A 26,281-nucleotide genomic window follows, 5' to 3' on the forward strand; every position below is an offset into this window, starting at 1 on the left:
TGCTGAACATAATATAGCCTTTATTTGGTATCTTTGGTATCTTCTAACACTATAAAGATATCATTATGATCATTTTTAGCATGAAATAATTTATATTCTGAAGTATAGGAGATTGGCTGAACTTATTATGGTGCCCCTAGGAAATTCTTGTATTATTTCTGGAAGTTCTCATATTATTTGTTTTTTATATCCTTTCTATCTGCTTCTTCCTTTTAATTTATCTCTAACTTATAAGCACAATACAGAAAAATATCCCAGTTTATTTAGTAATTATTGTAGTTAATGAAAATTTCCCTATAAAACTCTGGTTCTAAGGAATAGAATTGGAAATAAAAATTCAAATGATCAGATATTAAATTAAGTTTGCCACCAAGATTGCCAAACTTGAACAACAAGGTATCCAAAGATAGACAGACACCTACTTACTTTAAACACACTTTCAGACATTTGACCCATAGAAATGGAGGCTAGCAGTCATTCATTGTTAACACCCTATTACTTAGGATCTCAAGACTTTGTCCAATAGCCTCAATAAATGTATAAAGCTATCAAGAGGCAAAGGTCAAAAAAGGAATCAGGAACATCAAAAAATGCCGCTGGAAGTGACCCAAAACATCACATGCTGGGTTTTCCTTTGTAATGATAATAACAATGATACTGAGTGTTTATCCATGCCTTTATTTCAAAGAGCTTCAAATGCTTTACAGACCTCTCTCACTAATCTTTATTAGGCCTCGGGAAGAAAACAGCTTTCCCCAAGAAGTCTTTTTTTTTTTTTTAATGTTTATTTATTTATTTTTGAGAGAGAGAGAGAGAGAGAGAGAGAGAGCGAGCCGGGCGGGTGTGCTCATGTTTGTGCACACACAAGTGAGGGAGGGGCAGAGGGAGAGGGAGACACAGAATCTGAAGCAGAGTATCTGAAGCAGGCTCCAGGTTCTGAGCTGTCAGTGCAGAGCCCAACACGGAGCTTGAAGCCATGAACCGTGAGATCCTGACCTGAGCCAAACCAAAGTCAGATGCTTAACCAACTGAGCCACCCAAGCGCCCCTCCCCAAGAAATACCTTAAGAGAAGAAAGACACTTCTCAAAACCAACACAAGAGAAAACATTTGCCCTCTCCATCATCCCCATACACACTTGTCTCCTGACTCCCACTATATTGCACTATGATTGAAATGGATTATAATACCATGCAAGTGTTGAAAGTATAATAATGGTAATTCAGTTGGTTTCTAAAAGAGTTATAAGCCACATGTGTTTAATCACAACAAGGAACAGGCAAGCAGAAAAGATGAGAAACCCCATAATTACCTTTATCCCATTATTTACCTATTTTGGGGGTAGACTTCATAAAGTAACTGCATGGAATACAGATTTTTCCATAGTGCAGAATATTAGTCTCTGAGATGCCTCAAAGGATATCTTTACCCAAAAATGATTTCCGGGCTACAAATATTTGATAGGTGCTATGCTTAAAACTGTTTATTCTCATTTTGATCTAATACTTCTCAGATGGGGAACTGGGAGTCTCAGGGACCTGTGGGATAATTTCCAAGCAGGCTTTAGAACCTTATCTGCCAAGCTTCAAAGAACAACATGTTGGGACCAGCACAGTACAAGTATAATGAACTGGGTAAATTAGTTCCCTTCTCAATCCTGAACTCCTTTCCTTCTATCCCTTAGAAAACAACTGTAAACCTACACAGGAGGCTGAGAGCTTCAGCATTCTGAGCAATCATTTCACGGCAGCAGCAATGAAAAGAATACTCCAAAATTTCCAAAAGGGAAAATGTAAGAGTAGTATGTATAATATGGTTCTAGGATCCCTCTGACGCTGAGAAGTAAAAACTTAGAAAGTAGCTGTGTTGTGTTGTGTCAGTGACCACCTCATTGGTCCTGGAAGGAACTTAATGGGCTCACCAATACAGAACAGCCACATGTACAAAGGTCCAGGGAGGGCAAGTGATTCACCATGGCACAAGCAAGGCCATAACAGGACTTAAGTTCCCACCCTAGAACATATATGCCATTAGTCATTCTCTAAGCCATTAAGGCTACCTGCCACTACATTATGGTAACATTTAATCAGCCCTTTAACCCACAAATTTTGAATCTAAAGCTTTGTCTTTTTAGTCACATAAAAAATATAGTCTTATACTTAGTTATTTCAGGATAATGCCAAATTGAATTCAAATAGGTTAACTGAGCTTAACTCCATAACCCTGAAACTTCATATTTCTTAACAGTCATTAGGTGAATAAGAAAGAGCTCAAGTCTAATTACTATTAATAATAATAATAATACCTTACATTTGTAATTTCCAAAGACAATCCTCATTTCATTTCAGGTCGGCAGACTATTACTATTATCCCCATTTTAATCATGAGGATACAGACTCAAAGAAGTTCAACAATTTTCCTTAAGGATTAGAGCTGTGATTAAAACACAAGACTACTGAGAACTCTTTTTACTGTGAGATGTTGCCACTCATTTTAGAACACCCTTTATGCCTTATTATATTATATCATTATATGTAAATACTGTGCAAAGAGTTTGGTGGGTGTGTTATTTTCAATGATCTGATTGGTGACAGAAATTATGTTCTTAGGCCAGAAGGCCTCCAGTTATACATAAAGTTAGAACATAATGAAGTAACTCTACCCTAAGCGAACCCAAAATACACGCTGATAATTCAAAAGGAAAATGTCCTCATCATGGAAGTTAGATGGCCTCCAAAACAATTACCTAATCAGAGAGCATTCACCTGGTGACCCAGAGAGTGACTTACATTTCTGGGAGATGGAAAGAGCAGCAGGGACAAATGGTAGCTTCTTCTCCCGGCAAACACTGCATGGTGTTCTGACTTTGGAGATCATGTTCCTGATCTCTTTTAGATAGTTCAAATTCTCCTTCATGCTTAGCAGAGACATAATTGTGCAAGGCAATTTCTACACATAAATTACCAAATGATTCATCATCATCATCGTTGATAGATCCTGACAAAAATCTTAAAAACCAGTGAACCAGAAAGTTACATCTCTTCCATTTGATAAGTAATAAAATAGTCACTGAATGCAATACAAAAGACTACCTTAGATGTCAGTGGAGAACTAGTACTAGTGTCCTCCTAAAATTGGGACATCCAAGTTTTGGGGTATATGTACCCACTGTTTAGGTGCCAAATGCTATAGTTTCTGGGTAGAGTTTGGCTACAGGAGAAAACCAGATCTTCTGGTAGCGCTGACAAGGTAGGTGCAGCCATAAAGAACTTGACTTTTGATTCCATAAAGAACTTGACTTTTGATTCCATTGTCTCTGCCAGGGCAGGTGGTTTGGTAGAAGTATGAAATCCTGCCAGACAGGCTCCAACTCAAACTTCCCTTTAGAAAACAAAACAATAAAAATGGAAACAAAATGCCAAATCCTGTTCCATACCTTTGCTGCAAAAACTAGGGCATTTCATATAATAATATTAATTTAGTTCCAGTACATATCAGCTCAGGAGACATCAGATTATAACAATGAAGAGTTGCAGGTCAGGATCTTCCCTTCAGTTCAATTCCCTGTTCCCCTATATAAACTAAAGGGATATTCTTGTATTTCAGTGAATTTTACCCATATATTCTTAGTGTAAAAAAAAAACCCAAAACTATAATCTAATGTCTGCATTGGAGTAACACAGGGAAGTTAGTTTAACACTGCTGAGTGGAATAAAAACCTCTGTCAAATCCTGCCTAACCTATACCTCCTGACTTACCTTTCTAGAACAAACTAGTGCATTTAAAATTTTGTGAGAATGGCCAGTTGATGATTCCTTCAAAGAAACTGTCTTCCTCTAAAAACCTATAGAGCATATTCGTTTAAAACAGAGTAAAAACATAAAGGATTGTTTTTGGTGGCAAAGATAGACAACTGACATTTTTACCAGGTTTGTCTTCAGGACAAGCCTTTGTGATTGATGATGTAGGCTCCTAACCACAAGGACACCACAAGAAGTTTCTGAGGAAGAGTGCTCAAAGAATCCTTGTTGGGGCACTGGAGCTGCCACTATTGGAAACTGTGAGCATTTTTGGTGTTCCTGGAATTCTATTTCCAACCACTACTTTGTGGTTGCAGTGAAGGGACAGAAGAGATTGGACGTCTCCTAGACCAAATACTCTCTTCTGTTCATAACCACAGAGCGAAGATTAAAATAACAAGAATGTACTTTGCCCAGGGCATAATTCTGCCTAAATCTGTCCTATCCATCACTTTATTTTTTTCTAATTCTTGTTTTTGTTGTTGTTAATCTGCTTTAGGAAGGAAAGTCAGATAATTTATAACTGGATTCCAGAAAAGCTTGGAAAAATTCATAGACTCAGAGGATATTTAAGAAGGAGCCCTTCAGTCGGTTGAGCATCCAACTCCTGATTTCGGCTTAGGTCATGATCCTAGGGTCATGGGATCCTAGAGTCCTGCATCAGCTCCTCACTGAGTGTGGAGCCTGCTTAGGCTCTCTCTCCCTCTGCCCCTATCCCCCACTCACACTCTCACTCTTTTTCTCTAAAAGAAGGAGGAGGAGGAGCTGCCATAATGTCTTAGAACAACAGCCTATAAATGTCCCAATTGCAAGAACCAAAATATTAAATCAATCATTGCTCTGACCCAGAAAATAATTTCTTAAAGTTACAGTGTTAATTCTCCCTAGTACTTAACATGGTTGTGCCAAACAGTTTAAACCCAGAAGTAAGTTCCTCCTTCATTTACCTGCCAAGACCTGAGTTCAAGCCCTCGGGGTACTGAGGTTTTCCTTTGTGAGAGAAAATGACATCATCAACACCTCGGAGACAGCAGAGAATGCAGGGAATGTGGCTCCCTACATTGGTGATATCATCAACTGCCCTGGGAGAAACCCCAAATTCCCAAGAGTTGAAGTGTTGAAGGTTAAAAAAGATTTTTGTTGTTGTTGTTTCAAGTTTGCCAACAAATGTTCACGTTTCCCAATATCAGGTTTTAAAAGGGCAGGTGGAGTAAGAGTCTCTCTTCCAGTAAGACCCTCAAGAACCAAACATACAGGCATTAAGTCCAGATAGAGCTATTCAACTCATTTGTATCTTACCGGGGCACATCCAACCAAGGAAGAATACAGACTTAGTTATATTAGGCTCTCTCCCAAGTCTGAGATGAGTATATTCTTTGGGGGGCCTGCTAATGTTGCAAGTTTGCATTCAAAATAAATTCGAGGCATTCACATAATCCCCCAGTCTCCTCCAAACTTTCTTTGATGTCCAACTAAGGACAAGGATCTTTGATTATAAAACAATTTCTTTGGTTGGAAGAAAATTCTTTGCAGGGCGTGAACAGCAGGAGAAAGAAAAGATTTTTCTGAAGTGCAAACTAGTTGGAAACCCCCTGGGGAAAGAATCCGATTCCCAGTCTTTGAGAGGACTGGGCCTGCCTGTACAAGCTGCCTCTGCTGCAGGCCTCTAAGAAGGCGCTTTTGTGTCTACTGTATGGCCCTCAGTAACAGCACCGCAGCCCTTCTCTTCTTTTTTTGCCAGCGGAAGTTTTCCAACTCTGAGGATGTACAATGCAGAAAGTCACGGTTTAATAACAAGGCATAGTTACTAATCATATGGCCCCATTTCCACTCCTCCCAGATGCCTCCAGATGCTTATATACTAGAGCTCTATCCCACAGCCCCACACATGAACACCTACCAGCTGCTCTGAAAGTCTTATTTCTAGTGTAATTAGTTAGCTTATCTCCAATAATTCAACTTTACCAAATATTTTTTTAATTTTTTTAAAATGTTTTTATTTATTTTTGAGACAGAAAGAGACAGAGGAGTGGGGAAGGGGCAGAGAGAGAAGGAGACACAGAGACACAGAATCTGAAGCAGGCTCCAGGCTCCGAGCGGTCAGCACAGAGCTCAACGCGGGGCTCGAACTCACAGATCAGATCATGACCTGAGCTCAAGTCGGACGTTTAACCGACTGAGCCACCCAGGCACCCCCCCCCCCAAATATTTTAGAATCAGATGCATCATCCTCCTTTACTACTATGGTCCAGACTGGCTCTAGGTTATACGTGGCTTTTCCAAGCCTTTCCAAAGGTTCAGATTCACTTAGATGTAGGCTCATGATTGAAGTCAGTGTGGTTTGATCACTGAGACACCTTGATGAAGAATTTAGAATAAGGGTCCTCAATCCACAACAGATATTTTAAAATCTAAATCTCCAGAGAAAAATTCCTTTTTGTGTGTGTAACTGAATGTAAAGACAGTATAGGACCAGAGGACCCAGAGTGCACCTGAGTCTGACACTTCGTTTTGCTACCAATCTGTTGTGTGATTTTAAGGAATTTGGTCAGATTTTTGTACCACCTACAAAACAAATTTTATCTCAGGGAAGAGAAATCAATAAGCAAGTTACATGTCTCTTTAATACAATAAGTCTATTTCTAAAGTAAACATAAACTCTCAATGTTTAGAGCTGGAAAGGATCTTAAAGATTATTTACTTACCGACCAACCATACCCCAACAGATGATAGGTTTCACAACTTACTCTTATTTTTTAAATGGTCATGAGGCACCTAGGGACTTTGCATAGTTACAAAGGGGACAATTGCACTCCACATAATCTCCAATGATCAAAATATATGATGTATAACCATACAGTTTACTAACTTCAGAGCAGGTAATAACCTGTTGCTGTTCTCATAGCAGATATGTACATTCTTCTAGAGTTAAGTGTCTATATTCCTCATATTATACTAAAATCACAACACATTTTAAAGAATGGAAATAACAGATACAGAGGACTAAAGTCAATAATTTTTTAACATCTTGGTATTATGAACAAATTTTGCTGGGGGTGCGTGGTTGGCTTAGTCGGTTAAGTGTCCAACTTCGGCTCAGTTCATGATTTCGTGGTTTGTGGTTCAAGCCCCACATTGGGCTCTGTGCTGACGGCTCAGAGCCTGGAGCCTGCTTCAGATTCTGTGTCTCCCTCTCTCTCCCCCACTTGCGCTCTGTCTCTCTCTGTCTCTCTCAAAAATGAGTAAACGTTAAAAAAAATTAGAAATAAATTTTGCTGAATAGAGATGATATTCAAATATTCACCTTTTACATAGTATTTATTTCTTCTTTTATGCAGTTATTAAAGAATTAAAACTGAGCTACTGAGATTCTCCATTCAAACAGAACTAATACGTTGCATTCTGTTTAAAGCTAAATGTTCTGTTTTAATTTCACTACAACTTAACAGAAACTTCTTGTACATTTTAGAAAGACAGTTTGCAACTTGAGAAGAAAACCATGGTGTTTAGTTCAACTAACTAAAGAAAATGTAGCATTTCTAAAGAAAATGCTACAGATGAGTATTATACATACAGGAATATTTACACAGACAATATTATAACCTATATTTAACTGATAACAGTAAAATTAGAAGGTATGATTGTTTGGGTTGTACTTGTCCTCTAGCTTTAAGCCACTTGAAGTTGTCTGGGTTAAAATTTTGTGTTTTTTGTTTGTTTTTCCTTTGGCCCTAGGGGACTGTGAAACAGAACTACCACAGTCATTTGAAAGACTCCTGAAAGAATGAAAATCAGCACTCTAGAGCATCTATGCCTGAGCCTCTTGCTTGGCATTCATCTCATACTGGCTTCTGCTGTTCTCCCCCGATGGACTAGGCTAGGGTCCTGTGCTTTGTACTCCTACAGGAACTGCCATAGTGTTTGGTACGCACTAGGAGATCCATATTATAAGACACTGAGAGACTCCAGTGCTGCCCCCAGTCTGGGTATGGTTCTTGGCCTAGATTTCATAAGAAGCCTCCACTGCTTTGAGGAGACAATCCAGGTCAACAGGCCATGTGGTGCACAGTGGCTCTACAGCAGAATAAATGACATAAGCACCATGTGAAGTAATGCTAAGTTGTGGTAAGATACTTTATGTTTGTTCACTTATTTTAAAGTATGCCTTCTGGTTGACTAGGGATCAAAGAGGAGAAAGACCCTATGGCAGTTTATAATATCTTCTTAATGGAATGCTCAGGGGAAAATCTCTGCCAACATCTGCTTTTTAATCTCCTTGCAATGACCCCCTAAAAAGTTTAAAATAAATAAATAAATACGGTTTGCTAAAAATGCTGGCCAGTAAGATATGGCAGTAGATTGGCAGCTCCTTGGCAAACTACTAATCTGAGTCTATTTCTTCATCTGTAAAATCAAATGATTGGATTAGGTGTTTTTCTAGCTTGAAATTTGCTGGTTATATTTTATAAATGGAATAGGCTGCCCTTCTGCCCTTCCCCTCTCCAAACTGTATTTTACCATAGGTATGGAAAACTGAATAGGACTTAATTCTAGTGTAAGTCCAAAGAAGTATTTCACCAAGTTTAAAAAAAACTGGCCACAGAATTGTAAAGTCAGATACCTATATGGTTCTAGATAGAAGATACAAAAATTAAAGGACCTAAAACCTAAAACCTGAATCATGTAAAATATTTTTCTGAGTGGCTAATTCACAAGACTGTACACAAACTGTACTTTTTAGGGAAAAAAGAATGGGAATCCATAATCAGTTTTTAGGAACTAGCAAGATAAATAGGCGTAAAACATAAGGCCTTCAGTCTCATCCAAATTATTCTACAGAAATAACAATAGCAACAGTGTTTCTCAATTATCATATATTTAAATATGCATAATAGTAACCTTTTGATATATAAGCATGCACGAAATTGACAGGCATATGATAACTGAATATGCTACTTAAATTACAGTTATATTATGGTTGATTTCCATCATAACAGAAGTATCCTAGATTTAAAAAAAAAACATACAGTGGTCTTGAAGATAGTTATAATGCTGTCTTAACTACCACTGCTTCAAAATCCAGGGATTTGATTTGATTTTTTTTTTTTTTTTTTTTGAGTGAGAGACAGAGAAAGAGAGCATGAGTGGGGAAGGGGCAGAGAGAGAGAGAGAGAGGGAGGGAGAATCCCAAGCAGGCTCTATGCTGCCAGCATAGAGCCCAATGCGGGACTTGAACCTGCAAACTATGAGATCATGACCTGAGCTGAAATCAAGAGTGGGACGCTTAACCAACTGAGCTACCCAAGCTGCCTTCAGGAATTAGAATTTCTAAAGAATCTAATGTCCTATCTCCAAGGAAAATGTGAGCCTTGTGTTTATAATTCTCAGGAAAAAAAACCCTCTAACTTAAATCATTTTTATTATTTTGGTGTTCCTGAATTTGCATATTAAACACAAACTCTTACTAAAAAGTATCAAAACAAAATGTATTCATGAACTGTAATGTTTAGAGCCCAGACAAAAATTAGAGTATATAAAGTAGCTTAGCAAGAATAAACCTTTTTAAGAAAGATTCAAAGTTTTCCATTATAGCAAATTTTAAGGGCTCAAAGAATTCTACCCTAGGGTAGAAGTGAAGCTTAAAGGATAGAAACCAAAAAAATAGAAAGTAACCAAAGTTAGTGTTACAGCCTCTGTTTTTTGAATTTAGTAATCAAACGGACATATACAGCTACAATTGTTCTACCTACATCAAAACAAATCAGTAAAATATCCTTCATTCTTATGGACCTTTTAGTGAAACCACCATGATGAAAGGGTTGTAAGCATTTCTTGAATTGATGGAGTTTCACTTAATATTTGGAAAGCACAATTCCTTCACTAAATAAACATGAGCAGATCTTTGTCATATGCCAATTTTTACATCTGAGGTAATCTTAGGCCAACCTTCTTATAACTGCCTAATAATATTGTTGTCTGTTTGACTTCAAGTAATATATACAAATACTTTTTTTAGTGTTTATTTATTTTTGAGAGGGAGAGAGAGAGGAGTGGGGGAGGGGCAAAGGGAGAGAGGAGGACAGAGGATCTGAAGCAGGCCGTCAGTTCAATGCGGGGCTTGAACCCACGAACCACAAGACCATGACCCGAGGCAAAGTCACACGCTTAACCAACTGAGCCACCCAGGCGTCCTATAAATACTTTTTAAATTAAGTAAATTGAGGGTAAATTAGTTTTGAGAATTTGATATCATTTCTTGAAATAATAGGGATTGTTCTAGGATAGCAGCCATTAATCTGGAGTCCTTAGATCCCTACATCTCAAAGATTCAACTCACTGAGATTTTATGCAAAATTATATGTTCAAATACATGTAGTCAGCAATTTTTCTCAAATCTTCAAAGGGGTCTGTGGCACCAAAAAAGGATAAAGAATCACTGTGTTAGGGTAGCTCAAAACCAGAATTAGGAATCACAAGCTTAAGGATTAAGAAGGTGAGGTCCTTTGGATATACACCAATATCTGATAATCACAGATTTAAAGTCAATATCTCAATAAATCTTTCTTGGAAAATCAGAATTTCCTAAAAAGCAGATGTTGAGCTATCTATTAAATCAAATAAATGTTGTGTAAAAATACTGTGTAAAGGAGCACCGCAAATGTATTGATTATAGCCATGTTTACAATTTGGAAGAGGCAATCAAGGAGCTACTATGCTGTCTATAAGTCAGAGTAAAGGAATAGAGCATGTTCTTTCAAACCGAAAGCACTCAAAATAATTGACCTCACAGTATACTTAGAAATGTGATGACATAATAAATCTGTTTTATCCTAAAGTTATCTCCCAGCTATTAGAGTTACTTAGCACCACCATCATGTTCCTTACATTTATTCAATAAATGTTTATTGAGTACGTATTATGTCTAAGGCACTAAGTATACTAAGGCATTACTCCCAAGAATATAGCTCTGAACTAAGAAGACAAAAATCCCTACTTTCACAGAGCTCATATTTCACGGAGGGGGCAGAGACAAGTACAAAAGTAAAATACTACAATATGTTACATGGCGATAAGTTTATAAAGAAAAACAAAGCAGAGAAGGAGAATATGAGCCCCAGAGGGAATAGGAAGAGCCCTTCAGAATAGGATGGTCTAGGAAGACCTCACTGAGAAGGTGACATATTTGACACTTGGGGGGGGTGACATTTGAGAGACTAAGAGAAGAAAATACCTGGGGCATAAATCCCATAAGTGGGACTGGCATGTGGAAAGGCCCCAAGGTGGGAGTATGCCTGGTTTAACTGAAGGACAGCAAGGAGGTCAGAGCGATGAGAACTGAGTGAGGGCAGAAGCAAAACATCAGAATGCCAGGTCAGATCCTGATGAGCCTTACCAGTCGTTGCAAAGACTTTGACTTTTACCGTAATAACAATGCTGAAAAGAACAATGAATGCAGGTTAGAGCAGTGGCTCATAGGGCTTTTTGAGACATAAAGTTGGCAAATTGCTTCACCAATAGTTTTTTGACTGAATTATCACACTGAGCAACATAGGCTCAAATAGAGTAGATATTTCACTCTTTGACAATATTTTAGCTTTTTAGGATTGCCACTCTGCAGAATTGATCCCAGAGAAATCCATATCCTTGGATACCTTAAAAATTGGATTACTCCTTTATCTCCTGCAAAGCAGATTGGGCCCATCTCTGTGCAACTTTGTTCTTGGATAATTTATTTGCTTTCTCTCCCCCATTACGTTTCCTTTTCTGTAAAATGGAGTATATATCACCTATTCTTATTTGGCTTGCAGGTATTTGTGAATCATTTTAAGCTTCTTGGAAGAAAACTACTATATAAATTCAATGGAACATCATTACTACACTCTTCTCTAACAATACCCTGTCCTACCAATTCTGGTTCCTAACAGGACATTTATAATAGTACAGCACTCATTTATAACATCTTTTTCCTCTACTGTACTTAGCAATTTAAAGGGAAAAAAAGTACCAAAAAGTTCCAACATTTTCCAATGAATAAAATGTAAAGGGCCTTCTATTAAAAACAAAAACAAACAGGGACATCTGGGTGGCTCAGTTGGTTGAGTGTCCGACTTCAGCTCAGGTCATGATCTCACGGCTTCTGAGTTCAAGCTCCTCATCAGGCTCTGTGCCGACAGCTCAGAGCCTGAAGCCTGCTTCAGATTCGGTATCCCCTCTCTCTCTGCCCTTCCCCTGCTCACGCTCTGTCTCTCTCAAAAATAAACATTAAAAAAAAAATTTTAAACAAAAAAACAAAACCATGAGCTCCAGAAATGTCTTTAATACCATATAAAAAGTAAACTTTGGGCATGCCTCGGTGGCTCAGTCAGTTGAGCATCCAACTTTGGCTCAGGTCATGATCTCATGATTCATGAATTTGAACCCTGTGTCAGGTTCTGTGCTGACATCTCGGAGCCTGGAGCCTGCTTTAGATTCTGTCTCCCTCTCTCTCTGCCCCTCCCCCACTCGTGCTCTGTCTCTCTATCAAAAATAAATAAACATTAAAAAAATTTTAAATTAAAAACAAAGGTATATACTGATTAAGTAAACATTCTTTGGGTGCCTGGGTGGCTCAGTCGGTTGAGTGTCTGGCTGTTAATTTCAGCTCAGGTCATGATCTCGCAGTTCATGTTATTGAGCCCCATGTCAGGTTCTGTGCTGGCAGCATGGAGCCTGCTTGGAATTCTGTCTCTCTCTCTCTCTCATCTGTCTCCCTTCCCCTGCTCATGTACTCTCTCTCTCTCTCTCTCTCTCTCTCTCTCTCTCTCTCAAAATAAACATGAAAAAAAATTAAATAAACATTCTGATTTACAAATATCTTTGCAAATGAAACACAAATGAGGGAAATAGAATGAATACAGAATACAGAGATTCTTAGAAACTAGCAGGATACTGTGTATTCTGGATCAACCTCAGAAACTAGTACTCATCATTTTCATTCCTTTCTAGTCTGGAAATAAATCATTTATATACAAAGTCTACACTGGTGTTCTAGTCATCTGTGGCATTCTTTGATGTACAGAATTTTCGAGCAAGAAAAGCTTGGGCTTTCGGGTTCAAGTTCCAACTATGCCACCTACTAGCCACATAACCTTGGCAGATACTAATATTTGAGCCTCAATTTCCTTATCCGTAAAATGTGAAGAATAAAAGTATTGCGCTTCTCTCACAAAGTTATTATGAGAATGCAATAAGCTAATACACGCAAACTGAATAGCACGAATTTGCTATGCATTATTATATTTGAATCTCTCAATTTTACAGATGGGGAATCTAAAGCCTAGAAAACTGTAATAACTATTTTGACCCAAATCACCCAACTACTTAGTGACAGAGCCAGAGCTAAAATCAAATCCCTTGAGCCACAATGTAGTCACTTTGTCAACTACAGTTTGCTAAAGCATCGTCTCACTGGCTTTGGCCAAAACTTTAACTATTAAGATTTCTCTCCCTCCTCAAATAATTCATTTCAGGCCCTGACTACAAATAAAGCAAAAATGCAAAGATAGGATAGCTACTTGTTGACTAATAGGTAAATTAAGGGACAAGCAGAGACACTGTGTAAGGGGGAATCTGTCCAGGAGGTGTTCACTGTTAGTGGCCAAATGCCAAATCACCACAACTCCCACTGTAGGGATGAAGCCACAGGACAGTACATTCTAATCTTGATCATAACTTTATCCTACAGCCTAAGAAAATCCAAGACAACCAGCTGAGCAGGAAGAGTGTGATAGTCAAAGAATTGTTGAGCTCTCTTGTGCTATGCTAAAATCCTCTTGGGTTTTTTTTTTGTTTTTTTTGTTTTTTTGTTTTTTTGGGTTTTTTTTTTGCTTTAAGAAAAAAGATTGAGGGGCGCTTGGGTGGCTCAGTCGGTTAAGTGTCCGACTTCAGCCCAGGTCATGGTCTCACGGTTCATGAGTTCGAGCCCCCGTGTCAGGCTCTGTGCTGACAGCTCAGAGCCTGGAGCCTGCTTCAGATTCTGTGTCTCCCTCTCTCTCTGCCCCTCCCCAGCGCATGCTTCCACTCTGCCTCTGTCAAAAATAAATAAACTTAAAAAAATAAAAAATAAAAATATTTTTAAAAAAAGATTGATTTCAAGTTGGCCCTTCAAATGACATATATAAATAATGAACAAGAATTGAAAAAGAAAATAGGACTGTAATCATTTACAGAAGAGGTAGCAACACCATTACTAGAAATAATAGAAATAAACCTCAACAAGAGGTAAATAAACCAGAAAACTGGACAATTAGGCCATGCATAAGCTCTAGCACATTTTCCATCTACAATGGTATAAACCAGGAGAAAAGGATATACTCAAATGAAAAATAAAAACAGTAATAAATCATAATCACTATCATCTAGTCCTTTTTATCAGACATAGACAAAGAATTAGGAAATCTAGAAAATTTCCTTGACATGGATTAATTGAGCAAAATGTAAAGAAATGTTAGATTTTCTGAAGCTCTCTGAGAATTCCAGAAACCATAACAAGGTTACTATTTTTTAAAATCATTGTTCTTGTACTTTTACATTTCCCAATGCCTACATCCCCAATCTTACATCCTCAATCTTAAAAAGACCTGACGACATCTTTGAAGACAATCAAACTTAACAGGCAGCTAGAGTAATTCACAGGCAGAAGGATACATAGAATTATCCAAAATTCCTCAAAGCCAATAGAGAAGACTGTCTTCAGATTTGTGACACCAGGTTACAGCTATCTATCAAGCAAACTAAAGTGCAGCAAAGCACAACTTTAAGAGATATAAACTTCAGTTAAATGGAAGGCTTGGTTAACCACAGTTGAGTAAACCTGAGTTGTAGTGTAATCTGATAAGGAACAAATAGCATGAATGCTAGAATTAGAAACCATGTATCGCCACTCTAGAGTTCTTTGAAAGAGTTAATCAAATAGTGGATAAAGAAAAACTGGTGCATATTATTCAAATAGTTGTCTTTGTATTTTTAAAATAAAGTCTCTCATAAGAAGCTATTAAGAAAATGTAGTAGCTATTGTGGATTAAGAATCGGTTAATAGACAATAAACCAAGACCAATGCTGACAGTGTCCAGTGATTAATCCTAGACCTGTGTACAAGTTTATTAATGACCTAAAAGAAGCTTACGTGGACAGAAAAAGTGAAGAAAGACTAAAAATTGCCAATGATGCAAACCACCCTATAATAAAGGGTGAAAGGCCTTGCTAAATAATAGATACAATGAAATTCCCTCTTCACAAAGTAAAGAAACAATGTGTAAAGTATACTGATAGGCTCAAAGTTAATAGTTAATAATAATAATAATAATAATAATAATAAAAAGATTGGCAGGATTTACCAGAGAAAAAGGGTAGAGCAAGAGAAGATATGATAAAGATTGGTAAAATAATGAATGGCAAAGAGAACACCAGCTAGTCTCTGTTATATACCTTTTCCTTTCTGAATACACAGAGGTTTATGATAATAAAAGGTAACACATTTAAAAGAAAAGAGACACTATTTTATACAGCATATAATTAACCCATTGAACATGCTGCCACAGGACATTAATAAGACACAAAGCTTAGTATGGCTCCCAAAGACCACAGAGATATTAAAATATGGTTCTATAGTAAAACTACTTAGGGTAAAAAATGAAAATGGAACACATACCTCATGCTTTAGGGTATTAACTAGGCAAGGCCAGGAAGTCTCCTTTCCAATTATATTCAAAATTCTTTGTGACTTCAATTTTTAAATATTCCTAATTCCATCCTACAGTTCAAATTATATGTATAGACTCATCCAAAAAGCCTTTGGCCATTTTTCCCAGATACATTATTTTTGCCTGTTTATTTCTCTGAATAGTTAAGCCTTCCATGTCATCCAATTCTTCTTCTACTTAATTTATCCCAGTTTCAAAATATTGCTTAAAAAGTGACCATGAAGAACCACTAAATCATATATGTTAAAATCCATGTTTGGAAAAGAGAGTTCTATACTTTGTTAAATTTTCTCACCTCCTTTAAGTAGACAAAAATTGAAATTCATACAATACTTTGGTTCTGTTCAAATCACAAAATTAAAATCTGAGTTTGGATACTGGAATAAATCATATTTAATAACATTTTAACCTATATCCAAGAGCTACAGCAAGTGTCCTTTCATAAAATGAATTATAATCAATAAGCAACATAATTTTATGGAATAAGACCCTAGAATGCCACAGCAAAAAGGTATAGCCCTTTGGGCTCTATCTTCACCATGGGGAATGGTAATTCATCTATGAAATGCTATGGACCCAGTCAGTTCATAAATTCAACACATAAAGAGTAGGCTATGAATGAATCACAGGCAAAATTCACAGCCTGAAAGCCTAACAAACTGTGTCTGAAAAGATCTGTGGGTCAATAAAAAATAGATGTTAAATTAAAAATTTTTCAAAAATAAAATTATGTATAGACAAGACCAAAGGAGGCAAGTTTACACCTTGTGTCCATTTTGTAATTCAGTCCTCTCCATTTTGGGCTTAGCTATAGGGTGCTCCACGTGGTATAAAGCCAGCCATAGCATTCAAGCTTGGCTGAATTTTAAAAGTGACACAGTAATCAGATATGCTCCAAGGGCATTCTAGAATTTCAGGGTGCTGCTGACCATTGTAACCTCCTTACAATTGTATGGGTAACAGATGGTAACTAGACTTATTGTGGTGATCACTTTGTAATGCATACAATATCAAATTATTATGTTGTACACCTGAAACTAATATAATGTTATATACCAATTTTAACTCAATAAAAAAAAAATCAACCTCCTCAGTGTTCACTTCAAATTTAATCAGGATATAAAGTATGATCCTCATGTCAATTAAATACAAGTCCGTATATTTAATCTATCAAAAAATAGCGTCCAGAGTACTGGACTTGCAAAGAAAGGTCTTACGTGGATCTAAAATGGCAACGTAATACCAGAGTTAAAAATAAGCAGATGATCTTCTAAAATGTGGAATTTGTATGTTTCTTTTTTAGAATAAGAATTTGCTTTAGAATGCCAATAACGCAATATCCTTAAAAGATGGAACAAACAGAAAACTCAACAGCAGAAGCTCTTGTATGGTATTTGGTTTGGGAGACAAAAGAAGAAAGACACATTTCGAACAGATGGAAAGTGAAACATAATAAAGTTATCCTTACCTGCATTAATTTTCCTTCTGCTGGAGTTATTTCAGCAACACCAGCAAAAACACCTTCCAAAGTGAGATTCAGTTTTCCTGTGGGGTCCATTTTCAAGGGGATCACTCTGATAATAGCTTTCTGCTCTGCTGATCTTTCAGACTCCACCGCTGCTGCCAATACCAGTCCTGTGCGTCCAAAGCCTGCCTGCAGGGTAGCCATCAGCAGCCAGGGCCAGAGGGCAGCCAGCTGCAGCTGGTGGCCACCACTCATGCTACCAGCTGCAGCAATGCACCTCGGCCATACATACTGCTTCCACTAGCTAATACCAAATGCAGGTTCTCAGATCCAGACAAATATGGAGGAAAAGAGAATTTATGCTTCAGTTTCTGAAAGCCAAGTCGTAGTTTTGGCCCTTCCTTTCTCTAAAGTATATTCCCAAGAACAGGTGGCATTCCTGATCTGGCAGAGAAGAAGGTGTTTTCAGCCCACTTCTGCTGCAGGGATGTCATTTTCTCCCATCTTCACTATGATTAGTAAAGATATCACCACTTCTGTTTGGGATTTCCAACTTTGCTTGAGGTTGAATGTCACATCCTGAATTTTTATTATGTCAGATCACTTGGTGCTGGTCTTCCATATGCATCAAGTTGCTGAGCCACTAAATCCAACGTTAATGAACAAAACAAGGCAAAGTAAACAACTAAAGCCATGCACTGAAGGTAAGAGTGAAACACGCCAGCTCGGAAAATGAAGAGATGGTCCTTTTTAAGCCACAAAACTTGTCAATGGTCATAGGAGGATTTTTGTTTTAATGGAGAAGGAGAGGGTACAATATATTTCAGGCCACACCGTGAGGGATGTCCAAAGATGCTATAACACGTATTCATAAAAGTTTCCACATTAAACTGTATTTTAGGGTAGCCAAAGTTCTAGACCCATTGAATTTATAATACTTTTCATGAACTTAAATATACTATCATTTTTAATGTTCTACCTAAATTTGTCTATAAATTAGATGCTGATTTATATGTCTTCACATATTACAGGATAATCCTGAGTATCACCGCTTTTTCCAACTTTCAAAATTTGAAGAATATTTGAGAAGTTTAGCTTTCCAATTATTTTTCCCAGTTAAAATTGATATTTCTATCTTTATTTTCCTTTCTCTGTTAGGGATTCCGGCTTTTATTCTCCTGCTTGAGAATGCCAAGTACTTTGATTTCCCATGAGATGATTTTGGAAACTACTTTATTATCCAGATTTTATAATCTGTAATTTTCTAGGTTCATAAGTAAAACAAAGGACCATTCCTAACACGTTTTCAAATTCCTTGAGGGGGCGGGGAATAAAAGATAGGGGGAGTAGGGAGGTGATTAGTCTACAGGCTCTAAGTAGAACACCCTGAAAAAGTATAAATAAGCCTGAGTAGAGTAGATCTGTGCTATTTCTAGGCACACTTGAGAATTTGGGTCTTTGTACAAACAAAATCTGAGTTCTAAGATATTAAAATGTGCACCCTTAAGTAAATATAAATGCACTTCAACCATAAAGCCCGCCGTGTTCAGAGGTCAAGTTAAAAAGTCTTATAAAGTCTTCAGAAAAAGTGCTGAAAAGCCAAGCAATTGAACATGAACCTGTTACATAGATCCTTTTCTTTTGCTGAGGCAGAGGGAGAAAAATAAGAATTTCAAAAGAAATCTGCAAACCTGTTGCGCTGTCGGGCCCACTGGAATCCACGGGGGTGAAACAAATTCAATTATGCTTTTATAGGTCCTGCTCAAAAAAGGTTTCAACTGCTTAACCAAGTACAGCTCATTCTTCCACCTTCTTACACTGCAACCAAACCAAGTGCCCCACACTGTAGGTAGGTGCCGAGAAATTCCGCAGCCTGAAAAAATAATCCATGCAGGTCAAAGGCAAACATTTACTCCAGGGTTAGAGCTACTGTTCCCAAGACTCTAAAAGCACTTATAAAGGATCCAAAATCATTTCTGAAATCTCCTTTCTAACAAAAGTTCTTTTTCTCCCCGAACAGCATATAAAATGATCAAATCTTGAGAGAGAAAAGGAGCAAAGTAGCAAATACATCAGCAACAATTCACTACCAGGAACACAGAAAATCCCAGAGGGAGAAAGCAGTGTCTCTGAATCATGGATGGGCTTGGAAAGTTCGGAAAGATTCGAGTGCTTCCCTTCCAGAAAGACAATTCTGGATCAACTCCCTAGAGGAGGAAGCCTGTGGTTTGTAATTGGTGTTCTAGCTCTGACTCCCTCCCCTGGGACTGCAATCACGCTCTCTACCTGCTGACACAAAGTGAGGGTGGAGCAGCTACGGGCAACCACCCCCCCTCCCGCCCCTCCTCCTCCTGGCTGGCTAGGGCAAGGGCTGGAGTGCGCGCACACTTAACTGAGCCAGACATGTCCTTTTGCTCTCTCCTCTCTCAGCTCCTCTACTCCCTCTATTGAGCCACGGCCAAATTGCATCCAGTTCAATGGGTAAGCAAGCTACCACAGGTAAGTCAGGTTCACTCAAACAGGTATCTAAGCAGATTGCACCCAAGAGAACATAAATGGTGGTATAAAGAAATAAAGAGAACAAAATAATGAAAACGCGGAACATGAAAGAGGGGACACAGGGCTTTGCAAATGTAAGTTCAAAGGGGTTTCTGCTCTTTTTGGGCTTTCGTGTCTGTAAGTGGCACAAAGCCAGAATAAAGTCATCCAGTGCTGTAGTGTTTACTGCTGTCTTATGTCTGCTACCCTGGCAAGAACTCTGTCCATTTTATGCATACTTTTTCTTCTGTTTTTACTTACTTTAAATTCAGTATCTCCTTTCTAAAACTGTTCCTGTATGGAGCTTTTAGTCAGGTTGATGTCAGAGGTCTTGAGCCTGTTATTTTCTTCCCACATCTTTGGGAGGTCAGACCTATGCCCTCAATGTAAGATTGCAAGTAAGTCTATGTCATAAATGCAACCAAAGGGGCAAAATATATATGATTAATGAGAAGCCTGTAGGCAAAAAGAAAACCCATTTTGGCTAATAACCACATTCATGAATTATATATAACCCTTTTAGTTACCTTGTCATTAGAATGCAAAAATTTCTCATATATGTTTCTAAAGTTTGAATTTTCATATTTACCAGATTATATTTGACTGTGGCCAGACATTTTATTTTTGACCTTTTGACAATAATCTTTCCAAATGGTACAAATGTACAACAGTATGAATGTGGTTAACACTACTGAACTGTACACTTTAATGTTTTAAATTGTGGTAAGAAGCATATAAGATTTAAAAATGTTTTGATTTTACAAATGAAAGCATACAAATTGATCATCTGTAAAATGTGGATAACAATAATTGCATTGTAGGTTGGTTGTAAAGCTTAAATGACATAATACCTCTGAAAGCAAAAAGTGTAAGAGCTCTCTTCACCTTGAGCATTTTTTCCCTAGAGAAGGTTTATGGGAACACTTTTGACATTTTAGGCCTAATGACTGACATAGAGCAGAATAAAATAAATTCTTAATTTAGCATTTTTCTTTGTTGCTTGGACCTTAAGAATACAATGCAAGTATAGACCTTTACAGCTCTTTCCAAAAGAATATATCTAATTCTCAATCAAAAAGAATGCAATCTTGCCTTTCGCAACTACATGGATGGAACTAGAGGGTCTTATGCTAAGCAAAATTAGTCAAAGAAAGACAAATATCATATGACTTCACTCATATGAGGACTTTAAGATACAAAACAGATGAACATAAGGGAAGGGAAGCAAAAATAATATAAAAACAGGGAAGGGGACAAAACATTAAGTCTCTGAAATATGGAGAACAAACAGAGGGCTGCTGGAGGGGTTGTGGGAGGGGGGATGGCTAAATGGGTAAGAGGCATTAAGGAATCTACTCCTGAAATCATTGTTGCACCATATGCTAACTAACTTGGATGTAAATTTAAAAAATAAATTAAATTTAAAAAAAAGAATATATCTAATTCTTCTAGAGAGAATTTTTTACATCTGTGGTTTTATATTTTTATTTTATGTATGTTGCGTAATAGTATAGCATAAATAATGCAAAATACACATTACTATATATTTGATATATGCAAAATTATCTTAAACAAAAAGTGACCTACTAATGGACTTTACCTCACCTATTCCTGCTTGAAACTTAGAAAGGAGTTAATAAGAGACCTAAACCTAAGAGTTAATAAACACACTTAGTTGAAAGAAGGAAGAAAATATAGATGTGGTTGCCCTCTCTTGAGGAAACTCCAAGATCTAGGAATGATGAAAATATGTATCATGAACCTGGATATCCACTTAGATACTCAGGATCAAACTAAACAGCCCAATGTACTTTACTTCACTGATACACTGTATTTACTGGGTCACCAGAACTGACAAACAAGAGAAATTATTCTCTGGCTTATCCCTCAGGTTATCTACTACAACGTCCACAGAGATATCATAAAGACGTCATTACCATGGTAATGAAATGCCATGTCACTAATATTTACTACCTAATCTTACCCGTGAGAAATATCATCCTTCAGGATCTATTTTCACATCTGGATTGACTAAAGTTACTGAAGACATGAGTCCTTTTCCTAAAAAAACAGATTTCTATAAATATGTCCAAGAATTGTCCTTATCCTTAATGGCATTTTAAAGATTCAATCTCCATTCAATCACAAATGAAGAAAAACAAAAAAAGCCAGGACATTTTTTCAAGTAGATTCTTTGAAAAACAGAATACATTCTCTTTCTTTTTTTTGTTTTTGTTTTTGTTTGTTTTTGTTTTTGTTTTTCAATATATGAAGTTTATTGTCAAATTGGTTTCCATACAACACCCAGTGCTCATCCCAAAAGGTGCCCTCCTCAATACCCATCACCCACCCTCCCCTCCCTCCCACCCCCCATCAACCCTCAGTTTGTTCTCAGTTTTTAAGAGTCTCTTATGCTTTGGCTCTCTTCCACTCTAACCTCTTTTTTTTTTTCCTTCCCCTCCCCCATGGGTTTCTGTTAAGTTTCTCAGGATCCACATAAGAGTGAAACCATGTGGTATCTGTCTTTCTCTGTAATACATTCTCTTTCAAATTTTGCTGTTATTAATACTAGTCAAAATGACTTAGTTTTGTATTGATCACCAGTTAAACAGTAAAAACAAGCAAGACAACTCCAGTTGAAACACTCACTTTATTGTTGACTGATTGAAATTTATTGTGCTTAAGGTGCTGAAATACTGAGGAGCTAGTCAGAAACCTTGTTAGTATGCGTCAGACCCTACTGGCCAATTCACACAAAGATTTTATTTTATCTTCTGACATTTTTCCCAAGTCAGCGATGATAGCTTTAGTTGATAGATAGCAGGCATGTGAGTATAACAGGAGATCCAGCTCCTTGGTCTGTTGTATTCACATATAAAAAAGTTTGGAAAGCTGATAAAGGCATTTCATTAATTAAGCCATGCCAAGGTTTCTGCTTGACATATGTTCCTCAAAGGATATTATCTCTTTCAACAGATACAGAGCTAAAAAGGCATATTAAGGGAAGGAATGTCACCTACACAGTTTGTCAGCTTCTCAACATGACAGAGAAAAGGCAAAGTTCCTTCATTTGGAAATTGGGTCTCCTCTTCACATACTCTGCCAAAATACATAGTCTGGCCAAAAGATGGAGGAGTCTTGATAATCTGTTCATCTTTTTTAAACCTTGCTAATAAAGATGAATAAATGCCCATCACGTGGACATCAACTAATCTAATCAGACGGACCAAACAGGTCACTTTTCAGAACCTACTTTCATATCTAAACTGAGTCACTGCAGACCAATACAGAACTCATCCTTTTCCAAAAAACTACTATCTCTGTTAACACGTCTATGGTTTGACATCATTGGGAAGGCACAATGCAATTTAAGAGATGAATTGTTACACCCACAATGACTAGCATAGTATTTATGTCATATCACTAAGTGCCTTTTCTTTTTAATTAGTTTCATATTCCTACACTTTCCTTTTGTTTCTGCAATTCTTATTAGGACAACCAAAGCAGAATCCAATAATAAAGTTCTAGTCAGTGTAAAAGACTTTAAAATCATAAAGTTTCTTGCTATCACTAGATGAGCAAGTGAGGGATCAACCACAGAAAGTGGACACCCAAGATACCTCTCCTAAAAACCGGTCCCACAATCCTACTACTCGAATTTAGAATCCTTCAGAGGGGATAAAATAAAAATGTTATGGTATATCCCACTATCCAAAATTCTCTCAGAAGCTTAAACCAGACATAAACTATTAAAAATGTCAGAGGTATAGCTTCTGTTAAATGACTGATCAGGTTTTCCCAAAAGTTTGCACACAGTATATATAGATGAGAATTTACATGTACCGAATGTAAAAATCTAAAGTAAGAAAACAGTGTTAAATCTCTTAATGTTTTTGTTCACACATTTCCCCTTCAAAATAAATATCTTACACATGCATCCTTTATCCTTCTATTGTGCAATCTTAATAAAAATATAAAGCTTTAAAACTTTTAACTCTACCAGCATTTATAAATATATTAAACAAATTAAAAAAATTTTAGAAGACATTTACATAAGTGATATATAACAAAACCTTCTTACCATTTATGATAATGTATCATTAAAATTAAAGAAAGATATGAAAATAGAAGAATGCTCCCATTAATATAAAACAATCAGGAGCTGTTAAGTGTGATGGATGGTCCAAGTCCAGGTGCCTCGCTTTTGAAACAGAATGTTGGGTTAGGAAGTAAGAGCATTTCCTGGTTAATCAGTTAGAAAATTAGCTCTTTCTCAGAGTTTCTTCCCTGGAATTCCTGACCCATTTAGACCTGCGATCTTGGTGACCTCACATGCCTTTGTTTCGCACAGTCTTCTCTAGAAGGATCACAGTGTGACTTGAAACAGATAGACTGAACTCCCCCTCTGGAATTGTGCTGACTAAAGTTTGAGAGTGGCAAGACAGCAAATCAACACACACACACACAGATTATTCTCCAGTACCATAGCTGCAGCAGTTTTTAGATGCTTCTTGACTGTAACAGAAGGCCAGGGCTTTCCATTTGAAAGGGATCTGGACGCAAAAAAAAAAAAAAAAAAAAAAAGGCTGCTAGATGTTTAATAGTTTGTCAAGGTAAATAATCTGAACTGAAAAGCTGTAGTAAATACCAAAATCCCAATTCTCAATTAACAAAATTCTCAATTAACAAAACAAAAATACTTTTTTTTTTTTTCCTTAACAGAACTGAAAAACTCCCAACAGTGTGTCATGTGCAAGGCTAGTCTGCCCTCAGCTACAGCTAGTGCACAATGTCACGTATGTCCTCCATTCCTCACTCTTTTAATTCTTCCTCCTTTGGAAAGTGCTCCTGTTTGCAGGCCACGTCCACCAGCAGATGAAGATCTAGAAAGAAAGAAGATTTGTTTACTCACTCTTGGCCTCTCAGATTGGAGAGTTTGATAGACCAGTCTTCAGACAAGAAGAACAAGTTGCTCGCGGTTAAGTGTAGAATTGGTTCTAAAATGCTATGATCTCAGTTTTGGGACATTCCTGTACCTCTAAAGAACACAGATGCAGCCCAGTTGTTAACCCAGTGAGACCAAAAAGTGTACAGTTGCTATCTTTTCAATGATGCAGCTAAGCCTCTTTTCACTTCAACTGCCTTTTAAGTGAAAAATTAAGGAAAAGTGTCAAAGGGATCAAAGTGAAATATACACACACAAATGAAAATTCATTTCTTTGATCCTATAAAGATGAGTGGGTGGGTGGGTTGTGGGAATATGAGAAAATAATGCTTTCAGAAATACAATGTTAAAATAAGTAATCACTACTTTTCCAAAGTTGATTGACTCCATACAATTTCCCCTTACTGACAACACAGCTGATCTCTTGTAGAAGAAACACCTACCTGAACTGTGTGTAAAAAAGAAAGCATACCCTTCATGGAGGTCAAGAGACAAAAAGGGTTCACTAAGAATGGAAAGAACTAAAAAACTGAACTCTCAGCTCAAGTACTAGGTTTTGTAATACAAAGAGGCCATGTATGGGAGTAGAGCTAAACGGCCTGAGTAACAGAGGATCTTACTGTGGCTTCTAGACTCAAGCTAATTAGTTTACAACTTCCAGAGCAACATACAGACTTCTAGTTTATAATTTCTAGGGGAACCAACCTTTCTAGGTTTGTTTTGAAGCTTACGATTTTGCCATAGTAGCATTTGGGAATGAAATTAAACTAAACTATATAGCATAAGTCCTTTCTTTCACTCTAGACACAGACTTTTGTCACTGTATTTCTAGAACACAGCCTCTGTGGGACTGATCCACAGACTGGGCAAGAGAGCTGATTCAACAAAATAATTCTACCACCATATTTGAGAAAATCCAGAAAGCATATGGAACAATAGCTAATTTTGCCATATTTTGTAAAAGGTAGACCAGTCACTAGGGGCAGGTCATCTCATCTGGTGAATTACACTACAACCTAACCATAAAGAACAAGCAATTTATCCAGATGAGCATCTTATAGTGGGAGAAAGGCCATAATTTTATCACTTAAAATTGGCTTCTTGTATATCCACGATCATAGCAGCATTATTCATAATAGGCAAAAGGCAGAAGCAATCCAAGTGTCCAAGGACCGATGAATGGACACATAAAATGTGGTCTATACATACATTGAAATATTATTTAGCTTTTAAAATTAGGAAATTCTGATACATGCTACAACATGGATAAACCTTGAAAATATTGTGCTAACTAAAATCAGTCAGTCACAAAAGGACAAATACTGCATAATTCCACTTACGTAAGGTAACGAGAGCAGTCACATTTATAGAGACAGAAAGTGGCATGGTGGTTGCCAGGGACTGTTATGGGAGTTACTGTGCAACGGACAGTTTCAGTTTGGGTACATGAAGAAGTTCTGGAGGTGGTTGGTGTTGATGGTTGTGCAACAAATGTGAATGGACTTAGTACCACTGAACTGTACACTTAAAAATGATTAAAATGATAAATTTTATGATATGTATATTTTACCACAAAAGTCTTTCTTTAAAGTCTATATAGTAACAAAAATAGTGATATGTTATATTTATATAACATCTTTTTTTTTCAAATAGTTTAAAGTGCATTATTATAAGGTCATCTAATTAATTCTGAGGCGTAAATTGATACTGGGAGCAAGAACCTCTACGCTAAGTCTACATGGTTATTAAGTAAAGCCAGTGGTTTCTAAACCTTGTTGCACATTGGAATCACC

At 37.2% G+C, this 26,281-nt stretch overlaps 2 protein-coding genes across 2 annotated transcripts in view; both read right to left on the reverse strand.

Moving 5' to 3' along the window:
- The window catches only part of RNF43 (ring finger protein 43), a 63,351-nt gene extending 44,095 nt beyond the window's left edge, over positions 1-19,256 (reverse strand). Inside the window, exon 1 of the mRNA XM_049635334.1 lies at positions 17,009-19,256. Coding sequence (XP_049491291.1) covers positions 17,009-17,260 — 252 coding nt within the window. The 5' untranslated portion in view covers positions 17,261-19,256. The remainder of the gene's footprint in view (positions 1-17,008) is intronic.
- A 2,918-nt stretch (positions 19,257-22,174) lies between these two features.
- Positions 22,175-26,281, reverse strand: part of HSF5 (heat shock transcription factor 5) — a 44,365-nt gene continuing 40,258 nt past the window's right edge. Inside the window, 1 exon segment of the mRNA XM_049637785.1 lies at positions 22,175-24,426. Within this exon segment, the coding sequence (XP_049493742.1) occupies positions 24,356-24,426 (71 nt within the window). The 3' untranslated portion in view covers positions 22,175-24,355.

Source organism: Panthera uncia, chromosome E1 (genome assembly GCF_023721935.1).
Source record: "Panthera uncia isolate 11264 chromosome E1, Puncia_PCG_1.0, whole genome shotgun sequence".
Classification (NCBI taxonomy): Eukaryota; Metazoa; Chordata; class Mammalia; order Carnivora; family Felidae; genus Panthera; species Panthera uncia.